The sequence below is a fragment of the Schistocerca serialis genome, chromosome 1 (genome assembly GCF_023864345.2).
Source record: "Schistocerca serialis cubense isolate TAMUIC-IGC-003099 chromosome 1, iqSchSeri2.2, whole genome shotgun sequence".
NCBI classification, from domain to species: Eukaryota; Metazoa; Arthropoda; class Insecta; order Orthoptera; family Acrididae; genus Schistocerca; species Schistocerca serialis.
The window spans coordinates 848,468,689-848,485,694 of NC_064638.1; the positions used below are offsets into that span (position 1 = coordinate 848,468,689).

A 17,006-nucleotide genomic window follows, 5' to 3' on the forward strand; every position below is an offset into this window, starting at 1 on the left:
CGCTCCGCAATGTCCTTTCTTCCAGACGTGCTAGTCCCACAAGTTATGCAAGAAAACGTCTGTGAAGTTTGTAAGGCAGGAGATGAGGTGTAGGAAGAAGTAAAGCTGTGAGGACGGGTCACGAGCCGTGCTCGGTTAGCTCGGTGGTACCGGAACTGTAGCTCAGCGTCTTCAGTCAGGTGACTGGCCACACATTGCGATAAAAATACTGAGTGAAGTTTTCAACGATGAACTTGAAGAGATGCTATATCTGCACAGGACTACTAACGAAAAGCTAACGAAGAAACGGATCGGCCGGCCAGAGTGGCGGAGCGGTACTAGGCGCTGCAGTCCGGAACCGCGCGACCGCTACGGTCGCAGGTTCGAATCCTGCCTCGGGCATGGATGTGTGTGATGTCCTTAGGTTAGTTAGGTTTAAATAGTTCTAAGTTCTAGGGAACTGATGACCTCAGAAGTTAAGTCCCATAGTGCTCAGAGCCATTTGAACCTTTTTGAACATAAAACTTTAAATCACTGTTTCTTTGTTTCGGTTTTCCGATTTTGATGAAATAAAGACTGTATGGTGCCCCAAGCTATACCCGAGTTACTTGCGAAAACCCCCTGCTAATTCGTCCTGTACTTTTGGAGGAACGTGTTCAAACAGACAGACACGACAGATTTATTATTAGTACAGATCGATATACGTCAAAAGCAATCCATAAAATTTGAGCACGCCGGTGACTGGACAATAAATGTCGAACGTAAGATCTTGGATATAGCAAAGGAAGTACTGAAGAAAGACTGAAGCACGCTCGCACAATATTTTCGCAAATGGAAACTTCAAGTTACCCCTACCAAAACGGAGGTCATGTGTTTCCTCTAAAACAATAGATTGGCCAACCAGAAAGTTACAGTATATGTAGAGAATATCGTTCGTCCCAACAATGAATAAAATATCGTGAACGGAACTTTAAGCTACATGTAACATTTATCGAAAAGTTCCGTTAAACTGCGCTCAGAAAAACCTTTTACTGTACTTAGAGATTGCTTTCTAGGGCATGAACTACGAATGTTTTCTTTTCCGACACACCGATCCCTTACAGCAGGGGTCTCCAAACATTTTAGCCTAAGCGCCAAGTACCAAGACCTAGAATCAGTGTGTCTACGTTTTCATGAGAACTGATAACCGAGTACTTCTCGGAACTCCTCGGTACAATTTAGAAGTTTCGTGAATCTTACCACTGCTGCCCGTCTTTACGAGCTGACACTAAGTGCCACTGCAGTAGTCATTGCACAGTGAACTACTTATTGTTTGACCTTGAGCTGTGGCCTCAATTTCATTCCGTATACATTGCTACAAGTAAATACCACTCGCGAAGGTCGTTGTAACGCGCTTTCATGAAACCTTGTTACTTCCGTGCGTCATTAACATCACAGCAAAGTGGTCAGAACGTTGCGCGAGCTACATACGGTGTCAGCTATGGATGATATCTTCCCACCACCAAATTCCTCTCCACGCAGGGGAGGTTGTGGTTACCTCCCCGTCCCCTGCAATCACCGCTGACTTGGCTCAAGAAAAGGTGGTCAGACTATAGTTTATCATATCAACATACTGTAGTGTTGAATTAAGAGCAAATTTTCGTTTCAGGACCAACCGGTGATTGAGATATCTATGACACAGGGAGGAGTGTGGACTCCACTACGCAGTTTCTGTTAGAACTCACAGACAATTGCCCAGGCCATTTCATTGCCGCACTGATATCCGATGGACGTGTTGGGCTTTACGTATTGTTACGACTACTTCCGACAATGTTAAATGTCGTAGTAATGTTTTCTGGATGTAGAGAAATGAAGTAGTACAGCACCATCTCGTTGGTAGGGGCAACATATGCGATGTGAAAAATAAAATATGGTACGACTAGTGTGTTTTGTGACTACAGTTTCGTAGTGAAGGTACAGTGTGTTTAACAGTGAGTATTTAATTCAATTAAAATTGCCTTAAAGATAAATCCAGTGCAATTCGATACTCAGAACCCTTGCTCTTAATTTGCATCATTTTGATTTGCAGTTACATCCCTTTCGTTTGGGTTTGAAAACAGCTTTGTCAGGGATTCTACTTTACAGAGCGGTAGATCACAGGATAACGTGTTCATATACAGTGGCCGAAGAGGCCGATCGAGGCCAGAAGGTGTTTCTTGAAATGGTTGTTAGAGACAGAAAAAAAGGTCAGAAAACAGACTCATGCGGATCATCGTTCGGTAAGCGAGTCACTTTCTTACCAATTTCCGCTACTCGTTGTGCGAATGACTCGTTATGGGAGGTGCTCAACAAGCAAGAATAGACTGTAATAAGAAAATTACGGCGGGTCGTATACCATGCATTCTGACCCGTTACCGAGGGCCGGATTGATGGTGTCCGAGGGCTGGTTTTGGGTCGTAGGCCGTAGTTTGGAAGCCTCCGCCTTAGAGGGTGCGAAAGTAACATCGGATTGTCAACAGCTCACTCATCGACGTAAAAGGAATCTTTCGTCCTACGTGACATCCAGATATGGAACGGGCAGAGACTTTAAATGTATGGAACAGTGAGAGGAGCCTCTGCTACACACATTGTAGCGATTCGCAGAAGCCGGCCGAGGTGGCCGAGCGGTTCTAGGCGCTACAGTCTGGAACCGCGCGACCGCTACGGTCGCAGGTTCGAATCCTGCCTCGGGCATGGATGTGTGTGATGTCCTTAGGTTAGTTAGGTGTAAGTAGTTCTACGTTCTAGGGGACTGACGACCTCAGCAGTTAAGTCCCATAGTGCTCAGAGCCATTTGAACCATTTTTTGATTCGCAGAAAAAAATGTTGCTGCAGATTTAAACGAGCAACATTAACGAAGTCCTTCAAGGACAAGGGCAGACAAGAAAAAGAGATTAGTCCTCAAGACGTATTAGACAAAGAGGAGAGACTCGCAAAGATCCGGGATGAGTTTCATCCCTGGTCTCGACACAGACTGAATTTCCCGGAAAGACTTTTACTGCAGCTCACGTCTCGCCGTTGAAAGAAGAAAAAATCTTTTGTTTGGCATAATAATTATGGAGATTGGATAGCGTTCGAGTCGAGATCTAAATTGGATTCGATTATTTTTGCGCGAGACGCGACTGAGTTGCTCGCAGGGCTATGTGTCTGGCGCGACTACCTTTATTTCCTTCGAGTTATTAACTCCATGGTCAAGGCCACGTTGGCAGCTGAAGCGAATCGCTCAACGACCACGTTACGCATCAGACGCTAGGAAACAAAAAGACTGGCCGTACCACGCTGTGTGACGTCACGGCCGCTTCTCAGGGAGCGGAGCGCGGGCGCAGGCCTTGGCCGCACCGCCGCCTTCTCGGCACCAGCCTTGTGTTAGGCCCGTAATTTACGGCGAGGATCTGCCGGGCCATTCCTGCATTTCCTGACGAGCGAGGCCGGCGTCCTTGCCGAGGTTCCCTCGACCTTGCTACCAGACATCGCACGGAAGCAGCTCTCTTCGCGAGGAAACAAATTTATTACTCTGTTGCTAGTGCTCTACGAGGACGTTTTAAAATGTATCACCAGCTGCGATATAGTCGCGTATACCAACAGTGATCCAATACTGTCAAATGTTTTGTTATTCCAGTCTTTGATCACAATCTCAATTCTTTTAACAATGACCGGTTTCAGTCCGTAATGACCATCCTCAGATCTTTTCTACACCATGTCCTAAAGTGATAAGGCCATAATGGCATCGTCAAAACATATAATCAGCACAGCAGATTTTAGATCTATGTGACGATGCTGTGCTGATTATATTTATATGTATTGGTTAAAAACAGTCTTGGTTGCAATTTTAGGTTATTATTTTTCAACGACGCGTTTCGCCTTATTCAGGCATCTTCAGGTTATCTTTTCTAGATGGACGCGAGAGACACCAAGATCTGCATAACGCGTTCGCGTTCACAGGAGCGAGTAACAGAATAAAATGGGGGCTCAGGTAGTAAGCATAATGCACCACAGCGCCAAGTGTTAGTACTGAAGCCTAATACAGAATCTCCTCAATAGGTGGCGCTGCCACGCTGCAGTGATAAGAATGAGAGATCTACATACCCACTAAAACCTTTACATTATAAAGTGTGAACTCGAACTCTCTGTGCAGATCTTGGTGTCTCTCGCGTCCATCTAGAAAAGATAACCCGAAGATACCTAAATAAGGCGAAACGCGTCATTGAAAAATAAAAAACTAAAATTGCAACCAAGGCTGTTTTTAACCAATACTGTTAAGCACTGGTTTGCTGTGTGCCACATATGGATTGGAAGATATTTATGTGTTTTAACGATCCCATTATGGCCTTATCACTTTAGGACATGGTGTACAAAAGATCTGAGGATGGTCATTACGGACTGAAACGGATCATCGTCAAAAGAATTGATATTGTGATCAAAGAGTGGAATAAAAATCATTTTAAAATGTAGACTAGTCTGCGATTTTTTTTTCACATACAACTTGAAAGGCCATACCTACGTGCAGCTATCGCTTCTGTGTATCTCCCATGATGAATAAATTCCGAAAAGCATCATATGAACAATGAAGTTATTCTTTGCCTGATCTTTGACTTTTACCATTGCAGTGCAGTCAGCCTAAATGGAGAACTACTGATTATTATAATAATGGTCGCCCGCCTCCTCCATGACTTTGTCATAATTACATCACTGAAATCAAAACATTCTCGAAAATCTTGGAATCCCTGGCACCGATATCTTGCCAGTATCAATGTAGATAACAGGCAAAAATGGTCGAGATTGTCGATTCCCGGAATGGATGGACTGTCTGTATATATAATTAAGATTTTACAGAACCCACAGTGTCCGAGTCCTTCACGCTCCTGGTCAATTTATGTACGGTGTACATCGCACTCCGTGTTTATATTACATTAATTTTTTGAATAAGAAATTGGTGGTGGTGGTAAATGCACTACTTCAAAAACTGCCTACTATACGCTGATGCTTGTTTTTATCGTGATGTTTCAATTAGGTGCCAAATAGTTTATAACAGATAAGTGTAATCTGTGTATGGGTGTTCGTAGTATAGGTACTGATGTGAAATGAGAGAACTACACAATAGTTTTCATTTGAGCCTTCGTATGTTGTCGTAGCCTGATTGTAAAAAATTTTGTTAATTCAGGAAGGCTCGAAAATTCAGTATACTTTGCTTATGTATTATGTGCGAGATACATGTAAATTTTCATTTGAGCCTTCCTATGTTGTCGTAGCCTGATTGTAAAATTTTTTATTAATTTAGGATGACTCGCAAATTCAATATACTTTACTTATGTATTATGTGCAAGATACATGCATCACCGACGCGGAGCTTATGTCGTAAGAAACGTATTTACGAAATATTAAAAACGTTTTAGTTGCTTTCCGAATCCTATCATCGGTTCCTCCAAAGATACGACTGTCCATTGAAATATATTCGAATATGCGCCATTCCTCTACTTCAGTCACAGTCGCATTACTGCCTGGATGGCTAACCGCTGAGCGTTGGGGTTTCTGGCCGACATCCTTCCACTCTCTTCGCTCCCCACTCTACAGGGCCCGGGACTTACCTCTGACTGAGTCCCGCAGTACCGCGCCCTTTCTTACTGATATTACGGTTCTCATTGTAATATCACGATTATTAATTACTATTTTCGACAACAATGGGTTTTTAGCTTTAAATGCCATAACTTTTATGGCATGCAATGAGATTTTAAAATTGTATTCGGTACATACAGTGTATTTGCTTCAACTGATGTATTGCTAACTGGAGGTCATCTTCATCATCTGCAGATAGCAGTGCACTTTGAATAGTGGGTTTATCTAAAGTAATTCCTGGATAATTCTTTGATTTAGATTTTTTAAAGTAAATTTTCAAAAGACTGGATGAACGAGAACACCCTACCTCACTTCTTGCCTGATATTTATCTCATCTTTTCTGTCCTGCATATATCACATTGTTTTTTATACATTGTAAGCTTCTGATTATCCTTTTGGGTTTGACAGCCAATGACACACATTTTTGCCTGTAATTTATTTGCACTAACTTGACGGAAAGCTTGCTCAAAATCTGTAAACGTTTCAAGATTAAATTATCTGTTTTACGACCCGTTTTATTGTAAAAATATTTTCACTACAGCTCCTTCATTTGTAAGGAGAAATGATTTTCTGAAAGAGGTTCAAACTGTAACATTCTGTAGACATTTAAATCACTAGAGACGAGGCACTACTTGTGCTGCAATGACTACCCAGAAGAAGTGATTTATACATACAGCGCGTTTGACTTTTATTGGTGCAAACAAAAGTACGAGAAGAGCATAGTGAAACAAGCGGATAATCCTAGTAAACGTTGTCCGCAGGCCAATAGTTCCCCAGTACGGCGTATGCATAAGTGCAATCACATTTACTTCGAAACACCGCAAGTAAGGTGTAAATTACAAAGTGATAAACTGCCTTCGTTTGAGTTTATCGTTATTCCAGCTACATAATTACTGGTAAACAGTGTTTCGACAAGTCTGTTGGCCATGGCTAGCCAGTACCAAGTTCCTCGACATGAACCCACTGGATTTTTTTGGAGAGGGTATTTAAAAGCTTTGGTGAATTGCAGCCCTGTTGATTGTGCGTTCGGAACACGCCTGAGATTTTTGAACGTGCACAGGCATCGATGAGAAGACGTTGCTGAAGCCTGCCTTGGCGTGAGAGGTGGCCATATGGAACACTTATAATGCGTCTTCCTGAAGCGGATATCTGCAGTTGGGATCCTCGGGGACTTTGTTATAAGGTGTTCATGCGCTCATTAGTAATACGTCGTATCGAAGAAACCATTTTTATGAGTCCAGTGACTCAAGTACTGTGGCATTCACCCCTGGAATTTTTTTTCAATTAGTATCAGTAACCCCGAATACCTTAAACAATTGAACTATCATGTGTAAAACGATTTCAAACTATAGTCGACATAATCGTCTTGAGAGAATTCATTAGCTGTATACTAGTGGCTATTCAAAAGAATTAGCATTAATTACACACTTTTTTAATTCAATTTCATTTTTCGATCACACTGGATGATTGTGAGCCGATGAACCCTCTGCCAAGCACTTAAATGTGAATTGCAGAGTAGTCATGTAGATGTAGATGGATCATCTTGAGACATAAAACTAAATATGTACCATCTAATCTTTTACAACAATAGAAAGAGAAGAACTGTATATAAAAGTAGAATTTACGTAAGTAATTGCGTCAGCAACCCGTCTTGTCTACTCAGCACAACATATCATAGTACTGTATTTTGCAAACATTGACAGTTTACTACTGTAAATTGTTTTAGGTCTGAATATGATCCAGTGTGACTGAAACATTAATTAAAAAAGTGTGCAACTGAGACTGAACAAGTAATGAGAGTTGTCTTAAATATCTATAACTTCAAACGTTTGATTACAAGTGAGTTAATGTGTTAAGCATTTTACGTTAAGTATGCCAGCGCGAAGAAGTTTTGGGAAAGGCTTCAAAATATGCTTAACGTTTGTTACAAGTTGTAAAGCGATCTCATTACGAGACACTGGATGATACAGTCTGCGTAATTTGTGTTCAGTTTTAAGCTAAAGAAAGTTTGCCGCGCATATCAATATTTGCGAGGTCATATCTCCTGAAACACGGGTCGCACAATGATATAATTTTTCGTGTACATTGAGTTTTTACGTGGATACTGTCAGCAAAATGTATTGCGAGTAGAGTCCTTAGCAAATATGTAATAAATTAAAATGTCATGCCCGATGTTGCAGCTTTACTGCATGAACTGCGAAAATGTAGTAAGAGGTAAACTTTTTTCCGTTCAACATTTAGTGGGAGTTGTCAGCCAGAAATGTTTCGAAAGGGTTTGAAAGTATGTTTAAAATTTGTCTGAATTCGCTAAGTACCCGCGTTCTCAAACACTGGATGAATAAAGTTCGAGTATGTGCACGCTCTCAGTTAGGCTACCACAAATCAAACACACTATTTCTCACTTTAAGACTTTTTTATGTTAAACTCCTGAAATAAGATTACACCTCTTCATGTGTAGATTATGACAGAAATTTAATTTTTCTTTAATTTGGTCAGTAATTAAGTGAAATGTTGAAAACCAAATTTTTCTGCCCCTGGAAGCTGTTAAATCGGCAACCTGCAACTGGTCTTGGGTTCCGGCTTGCGTGATAGTCGCCTAATATCGGTATGCGTGCGACAGAATGCTTGCTGATATGTTCCAAAGCGCCGCACCTGAAAACGGGATTCTTCGGTGCTCATAAATCGGGTTCTATTGGTGATAAAAAGGTAGGGTCAACTGTTTTGGATAGTCCTTGGACTAGGGACCATTCTGTATACCCAACAAAAGGACCATCTAGTGTCACTGTCCTACAGTACAGTGTCAAAATATGGATATTACACATTTCCTCCCGCTTAGACAAATGGAGCATTGATCGGACTTTGGTTCAAATGGCTCTGAGCACTATGGGACTCAACTGATGAGGTCATCAGTCCCCTAGAACTTAGAACTACTTAAACCTAACTAACCTAAGGACATCACACACATCCATGCCCGAGGCAAGATTCGAACCTGCGACCGTAGCGGTCGCTCAGTTCCAGACTGTAGAGCCTAGAACCGCACGGCCACTGCGGACGGCGTCCGAGGAAAATATGCACGTAAAAATTAAATAGATTGATTTATTGATGACCTATGATTTAATTAAATTGATGGGTATAGCCGTGAATGAATCAATGAATGAATAATGCAATGCGTAAATTCATGGGTAGTGCCGGAGAAAGAAACAATAAAGCTTTTTTCACCATAGTTTTCGCAGTCAGCAGCGGATCAAGCCCCAGTAGTGGATTCCAAGACGGCCATACACAGCAAATGGCTGTAATTTCTACGATATATTCCTACTACTCCGGCCTCGGACACCTTGAAAATTTTCTATATCTCTTTATCCGTTTACGAGACACAAAGATTCAAATTTACCCCTTTAGTATACGTAAAATGCGGTGTGAGGCGAAAACGCAGTTTATAAAGTGTCCTAACACGGATAAATATTATGCAAAGTATGTCCACTATCATCAGAAGGACTCTGGGAACACCACGTCGTACTAACGAAGTACATTGATAATTTTTGTGTATGTAAAATGCGGACTGAAGTGTAAAATTAGTTTTTCGTTATTTCAATTTCAGATAAACAAAATATCAAAATTTTATTGACCCATAAAGTTTTTTTCGTATGTGTTACATTCCCTGATGCAGCAGAGAAAAGCGAAGGAGACGATGGCAGTGTGAGACAAAGGAAGGGATACAGTGGCAGTGGAACTTAGTAGACACTGAGAGAACAGTGCTAGGAAAAGAGTGAAGGAGACAGTGCCAGTGGGAGAGGAATAAAGATAAGACGGAAGTAGAAGTGGGTGAGAGCTAGTGGTAATGAGAGACAGTCAATGACACTGACGATGAGAATGAGGAAGAGAGAAATAGTGATAGTGAGAAGAGACAGCAGCAGTGGGAAGAAATGATTGAGAAAGTAGCAGTAAGAAAGAACAATGGGGAGTCAGTGAAGTGAGAGGAGACTGTAATAGTAGGACAGAACGAAGGGGACTCTGGCTCAATAACAGAGAGCCACAAAGAGATAATGACAATGAACTGAGACGAATGAGTAAGTCAGAATGAGCAGTTGGGAATGGATGGGCATGAGAGATCTGCAGCGATGGACTAGCACTAGGGGGTATGAGCGAGTTACTGTTAGGGGAGATTGCGAGAGTGAGAGGTGAGATGCATGTTATAAAGAGCGCGGTTGTGTTCGACTACAGCGCTTTTGCGAAAATTTGTAAAGGTGCTGAGAAAGGTAGAATGAGGCAGCTGGTACCCCACTTTTCAGAGTCTCTTAGTAAAGAGGAACATAGAGAAGCATATTCGCTTTATTGTGCGCCAAAGTGGTTCAAACGGCTCTGAGCACTATGGGACTTAACATCTGAGGTTATCAGTCCCCTAGACTTAGAACTACTTAAACCTAACTAACCGAAGGGCATCACACACATCCATGCCCAAGGCAAGATTCGAACCTGCGACCGTAGCAACAGCGTGGTTCCGGACTGAAGCGCCTAGAACCGCTCGGCCACATATTTTGCTCCGATAGGAGCATTTTTCTGCTGGGAGATACCTATTCTTGTTTTCATTAACAATAAAACAACGAACTGGCTTTTGCGCAACGCATGTGTACGTAATTTTCTTCTGTTATCTTGAACGACTAGTTACAGAAATAGAGAGCAAGGAATGTTCGTGTTGAAGGAAAGGGGAAAACGTTGGGGTCTCGCTGGAGGAAGGCAGCGATGCGGCGCGCCAGCAGGATGCGCTCTGTACTCACGAGACGCAGGGGCTGAGGTTGCAGGCCGGGTCAGACAGCGTGCCCGTGTACAGGAACTTCTCGCCGCGCTCGTCCGCCGTCAGCGTGGGCCGGATGTACAGCACGCCGTCCCGCACGTAGCTGCAACACACCGAGAGGGCAGGCCACTGTACTCGGCTGCAGATAACGCAGGTAAACAGGTAGCCCATGTCCCGCTCACTATCTGCTGCTCCGGCCGTCAATGACGCAGGCTCACTCCCGACACTAATAACACAGGACACTTAACGGAATCAGCAATATACACTCCTGGAAATTGAAATAAGAACACCGTGAATTCATTGTCCCAGGAAGGGGAAACTTTATTCACACATTCCTGGGGTCAGATACATCACATGATCACACTGACAGAACCACAGGCACATAGACACAGGCAACAGAGCATGCACAATGTCGGCACTAGTACAGTGTGTATCCACCTTTCCGAGCCATGCAGGCTGCTATTCTCCCATGGAGACGATCGTAGAGATGCTGGATGTAGTCCTGTGGAACGGCTTGCCATGCCATTTCCACCTGGCACCTCAGTTGGACCAGCGTTCGTGCTGGACGTGCAGACCGCGTGAGACGACGCTTCATCCAGTCCCAAACATGCTCAATGGGGGACAGATCCGGAGATCTTGCTGGCCAGGGTAGTTGACTTACACCTTCTAGAGCACGTTGGGTGGCACGGGATACATGCGGACGTGCATTGTCCTGTTGGACCAGCAAGTTCCCTTGCCGGTCTAGGAATGGTAGAACGATGGTTTCGATGACGGTTTGGATGTACCGTGCGTTATTCAGTGTCCCCTCGACGATCACCAGTGGTGTACGGCCAGTGTAGGAGATCGCTCCCCACACCATGATGCCGGGTGTAGGCCCTGTGTGCCCCGGTCGTATGCAGTCCTGATTGTGGCGCTCACCTGCACGGTGCCAAACACGCATACGACCATCATTGGCTCCAAGGCAGAAGCGACTCTCATCGCTGAAGACGACACGTCTCCATTCGTCCCTCCATTCACGCCTGTCGCGACACCACTGGAGGCGGGCTGCACGATGTTGGGGCGTGAGCGGAAGACGGCCTAACGGTGTGCGGGACCGTAGCCCAGCTTCATGGAGACGGTTGCGAATGGTCCTCGCCGATACCCCAGGAGCAACAGTGTCCCTAATTTGCTGGGAAGTGGCGGTGCGGTCCCCTACGGCACTGCGTAGGATCCTACGGTCTTGGCGTGCATCCGTGCGTCGCTGCGGTCCGGTCCCAGGTCGACGGGCACGTGCACCTTCCGCCGACCACTGGCGACAACATCGATGTACTGTGGAGACCTCACGCCCCACGTGTTGAGCAATTCGGCGGTACGTCCACCCGGCCTCCCGCATGCCCACTATACGCCCTCGCTCAAAGTCCGTCAACTGCACATACGGTTCACGTCCACGCTGTCGCGGCATGCTACCAGTGTTAAAGACTGCGATGGAGCTCCGTATGCCACGGCAAACTGGCTGACTGACGGCGGCGGTGCACAAATGCTGCGCAGCTGGCGCCATTCGACGGCCAACACCGCGGTTCCTGGTGTGTCCGCTGTGCCGTGCGTGTGATCATTGCTTGTACAGCCCTCTCGCAGTGTCCGGAGCAAGTATGGTGGGTCTGACACATCGGTGTCAATGTGTTCTTTTTTCCATTTCCAGGAGTGTACGATGCACCGAGGAACCCAGATACGTGGACCCAGTTGAACGCAATCGCCAAAAACATCTCAAAAGCAGAATATGACACATACAAAAAGTCTCATCAATAAAGAAGGTGCAGAAGACGAAGACGGGCTGACACAGACAGTTCCAGTATCTCCAGTACTGACGATGAAATGACTGACAGTGACAACACTGACATAACAAAGACACACAAAACATACATGACGCGAAACACGTAAAACATGCACAACTACTCACGTGAACATTAACCAAAGATTGCAATTTATATCGAATTATGAAAGAATCTAACTAAAAGTAGAAATAATTAGAATAGTAAGGTGGACAGATATTGTTCTAGAATCCAAGTTAAACAAAGGTTCAAAGGGCTCTGAGCACTATGGGACTCAACTGCTGTGGTCATAAGTCCCCTAGAACTTAGAACTACTTAAACCTAACTAACCTAAGGACAGCACACAACACCCAGCCATCACGAGGCAGAGAAAACCTCTGACCCCGCCGGGAATCGAACCCGGGAACCCGGGCGTGGGAAGCGAGAACGCTACCGCACGACCACGAGATGCGGGCCCAAGTTAAACATGTACCCCCAACATTGTTAAGTGGTTTCATAAGTGAACACACCCTTGTAAATGTAACAATACACTGAAGCGTCAAAGAAAGTGGTTTAGGTATGCATATTCAAATACAGAGATGTGTAAACAGGCAGAATACAGCGCTGCAGTCGGCAACGCCTGTAGTAGACAAAAAGTGTCTCGCGCAGTTATTAGATCGGTTACTGCTGCTACAGTGGCAGATTATCAAGATTTAAGTGAGTTTGAACGTGGTGTTATAGTTGGCGCATGAGCGATGCAACACAGCATCTCTGAGGTAGCGATGAAGTGGCGATTTTCGCATGTGACCATTTCCGTGAATATCAAGAATCCGGTAAAACGTCAGATCTTCGACATCGCTGCGGCCGGAAAAATATCCTGCAACAACGGTACTAACGACGACTGAAGAGAATCGTTCAACATGATAGAAGTGCAATCCCTCTGCAGATTGCTGCGTATTTCAGTGATCGGCGATCAACAAGTGTCAGTGTGTGAACCATTCAATGAAACCATCGATATGTGCTTTTAGGGCCGAAGGCCCTCTCGTGTACCCTTGATGGCTGCACGACACAAAGCTTTACGCCTCGCCTCGGCCCGTCGACACCGTCATTGTATTGTTGATGACTGGATACATGTTGCCTGGTCGGACGAGTCTCGTTTCAGTTTGTATCGAGCGGATGGACGTGTACGGGTATGGAGACAACCTCATGAATCCATGTACCCTGCATGTCAACAGGGTACTGTTAAAGCTGGTGGAGGCTCTGTAATGGTATGGGGCGTGTGCAGTTGGAGCGATATTAGACCACTGATACGTCTAGATACGACTGACAGGTGACATGTACGTAACATGGTGTCTGATCACCTGCATCCATTTATGTCCATTGTGTATTCCGACGAACTTGGGCAATTGCAGCAGGACAATGCGACAACCCACACTGTCAGAATTGCTACAGAGTGGCTCAAGGAACACTCTTCTGAGTTTGAACACTTCCTCTGCCCACCATACTCGCCAGACATGAACACTATTGAGCATATCTGGGATGTCTTGAAACGTGCTGTTCAGAAGAGATCGCCACCCCCTCGTTCTCTTAGGGATTTATGGACAGCCCTGCAGGATTCATGGTGTCAGTTCCCTCCAGCATTACTTCAGACATTAGTCGAGTCCATACTGCGTCTTGTTGCTGCACTTCTGCATGCTCGCGGGAGCACTACACGATATTAGCCAAGTGTGCCAGTTCTTTGGCTCTTCAACGTATGAATGTAATGTACATAAATTTAATATAAAGTAAGCAAGCAAAATCAACCAGTGTTAATATACATTACGCAATTATACATAATTAAGAATTCACTACCCAAAATAGTCTCGTTCTATTTTACAAAAATGTTTTTACAAGATTAATACGGTTAGTGGTGGCTTTTTATTTCTCCTACAACTATGTAGAGACAGTATATAACTTAACTGGATAACAGTGAGGGAGGATATTGTTCCAGAGCCATGCAGAAGTTGTTTACTAACTAACCTAATAGTAGCAGATGTTATGTAACATAACAAACATCAACTCACACAGATCTCTAACAAACAATACCGACGTAGGTTAGATCCGCAGGGACTGAACAAATTGAGTTTCCCAGAAGAGTGCTGTACGTGTGGATAATATTAAAATGGGTAGCACCACATGTGGACGCCGGACTTTACGTTAAATACCAAGTCCCCTTCCTCAGGTGGTGTTTTCTTTTATTTTCTTCTTAAATTATAACTTAAATTTGTAATTTCCTATTACCGAATTCCTGTACTTTGCCTTAAAAAATAAGTGTAATTGCTGTAAGTAAATAAACGAAACACCAAAGTACAAACAAAACAATTCAACGCAGCCCTAGCTCCACTGGTGCTGCATGGGCAACAGTGCCCGTGGTTTCAATTGTGTAACACAGATTTGCTGCGCGGTGGTGGCCGTGGGTACTGGCTCCGAAGTCTGTGTGGAGCACTACGGCCTTTGTAATATAATAAGATGGCAGGTTCTAGTAGTGATAATTCAACTTGAAAAAAAAAAAAAGAGGAAAAAGGTTCATTGATAAACAATGACACATGTTGACAGCTACTGAGGATAGGATGTAGAGACTATACGACCTTCGTTCCTAAATTATGAAGCGTCGTTACTGCTCACAGCTTGGATACAACAATATGCCTTATGGCCATAAATACATCAATAATTTTCAACACACGTTGAAGCGCTGATGCCACTACCACTGCTTACTCAAAGCTGAGCTACAGTGCCACAGCCGAGAGGCTGCACGACCTTACATTCATAACTCATTAGAAAATACAGTTTCGCGTACACTAGGCTTTCACTTTTTGCCTGGCACAAGTCGATCCAGAATTAAGTCAAAAAAAGTTCCCATCTTCGGTTCTGACCAAGGTTTTCAGAAGGATTGGCTTGGACGTAAGGTAAACGCAACCCCAATATTCCCAACTAATATTCTCTCTGTCCCACTACAGGCTCGTTTAGTACTTGGCTGACAAGTCCCTGACCCTACGGCTCCTTAGTCCAACAGCCCGTACTGCCTAGAAACTAAAATGTGTTTTCAAAAAATACAGCGCAATCTTTTACATCAGTTACACATTCCTAAGTGCATAATCATACTAGCACTTGAGACACAATCATATCAATTCTTAAGCGCAGCCATATTCCAGCTGTCCAGGTGTCTTCTGTTGTTTAGTCTTTTCTTCTCGCGTGTTTCGTGTATTATATTTGAGATCACTCGCCGTGACTTGGAACCTGTCAGCAGGTTCGCAAATGAGATATATTTTCTCTGAGAAAACATGACCACATGCTACTCACTTACGTAATTGAATTTTTTTTTCTAATCTTAATCTACAACAAAATCTGATAAATGCAACCAAACTTCACATGTACTACCTTCTCAGAAATGAATCCACGGAGTAGAAGTAGTTATGAACTAGAAATCGTTTAAATTCGTTTTAAAAACTTTTGTTATCTGTCAACACTTTTAATTAGCAAGGGGGTGGTCAGATATTTTCATGGCTACGTACTTTGCTCCTTTCTGTGCAAAAGTGAGCATATTTTTGTTTCTATGACTGCTATACCCACTAATGCCATCATTATTTTGAAATAGTGCCTGGTTCTTCACAAAGTATTATGAGACTATGGATAATCTGTCTAATTTTTTAAACAGCTGCCAACATGAAGCTCAGGATGGAAATCTAATATTATGCTTACGGTACATTTCTGTGCAGTGAATACATTGTGTCTACGCGTGAATTGTACCAGAAAGTTATCCCATATAACATCAGTGAACAGAAGGATGTAAAGTGAGCTGATTTTCAGGTGACGTCATCACCAAGCTCACCGCTCACACATACAGGAAATGTTGCTGAATCCAGGTGCTACAGAAGAAATATAAAATTTGATTTCCAATTCAAGTTACGATCAGTATGCACACCTAAGAATTTGCGCTAGTCAGTTTTTCCTCTTTTCATCTTTTCTTCTGTGCTGTATTTTCATTGACGACGATATATCTTGCTGTGTTTAGAATGGAATGATCTCCATTATTTCTAAATTCAGTGATAGACGACTTACTGGAAACTAATCAATAATACCTTTGTATATTTCATTTATTGCTCGTTCTGTTGTCGGAGCTCTGTTGGGCTTGATTATGATGCTTATATCATCAGCAAACAGAGCTTTCCCTGGTGTTACTAAAGACATATTAGTTTCTTTCTGCAGTGTGCAGGTGGTGTCAGTCTCTGCATCTATAAGGGGCAGCTGAATGAAAACGAGACGGGTAGGAAAAGAGGTAAGTAAACTGTTTATTATCACAAAGGTAATCGGTATAACTGTTAATTCATTTTTCCCACTGTGAGACAAGACGGTCAATGCCTTCATGGAAAAAACGTCTGCTGTTGCCTACGGAACCATGATTGAACCCAGGTGTGCACCTTTTCGTCCGAAGCAAATTGACGGCCACGAATGTCTTTCTTCAGGGCTCCCTACTTATGGAAATCGCACAGGTAGAAATCGGGGCCTTGTGGGGGATGTGTAAGGGCTACCCAGCGAAACTTCTGCAGTGTAGCCGAAATAAACTTGACAACGTTTGGGCCCGCCCACCGCCCAAATGTTACCGATAGATCATCTGAACGTCTGTTATTGAAATGATGTGTAACGATTTATTTTACAGGATATGTACACGTGACTAGTGTTAGTGGACACATTTTTTAAAATCTTACTCATGCAACTACACATGAAAATAAGGATTTTTACGGGATACCAGTTTTTAAATAGAAATTAATGAATGGAAT

At 43.5% G+C, this 17,006-nt stretch overlaps 1 protein-coding gene across 1 annotated transcript in view; it reads right to left on the reverse strand.

Annotated features, from left to right (window-relative positions):
• LOC126485106 (beta-1,3-glucan-binding protein-like) overlaps positions 1-17,006 on the reverse strand; it is a 295,917-nt gene that overhangs the window by 43,491 nt on the left and 235,420 nt on the right. The window contains exon 2 of the mRNA XM_050108735.1: positions 10,386-10,505. Coding sequence (XP_049964692.1) covers positions 10,386-10,505 — 120 coding nt within the window. The remainder of the gene's footprint in view (positions 1-10,385; positions 10,506-17,006) is intronic.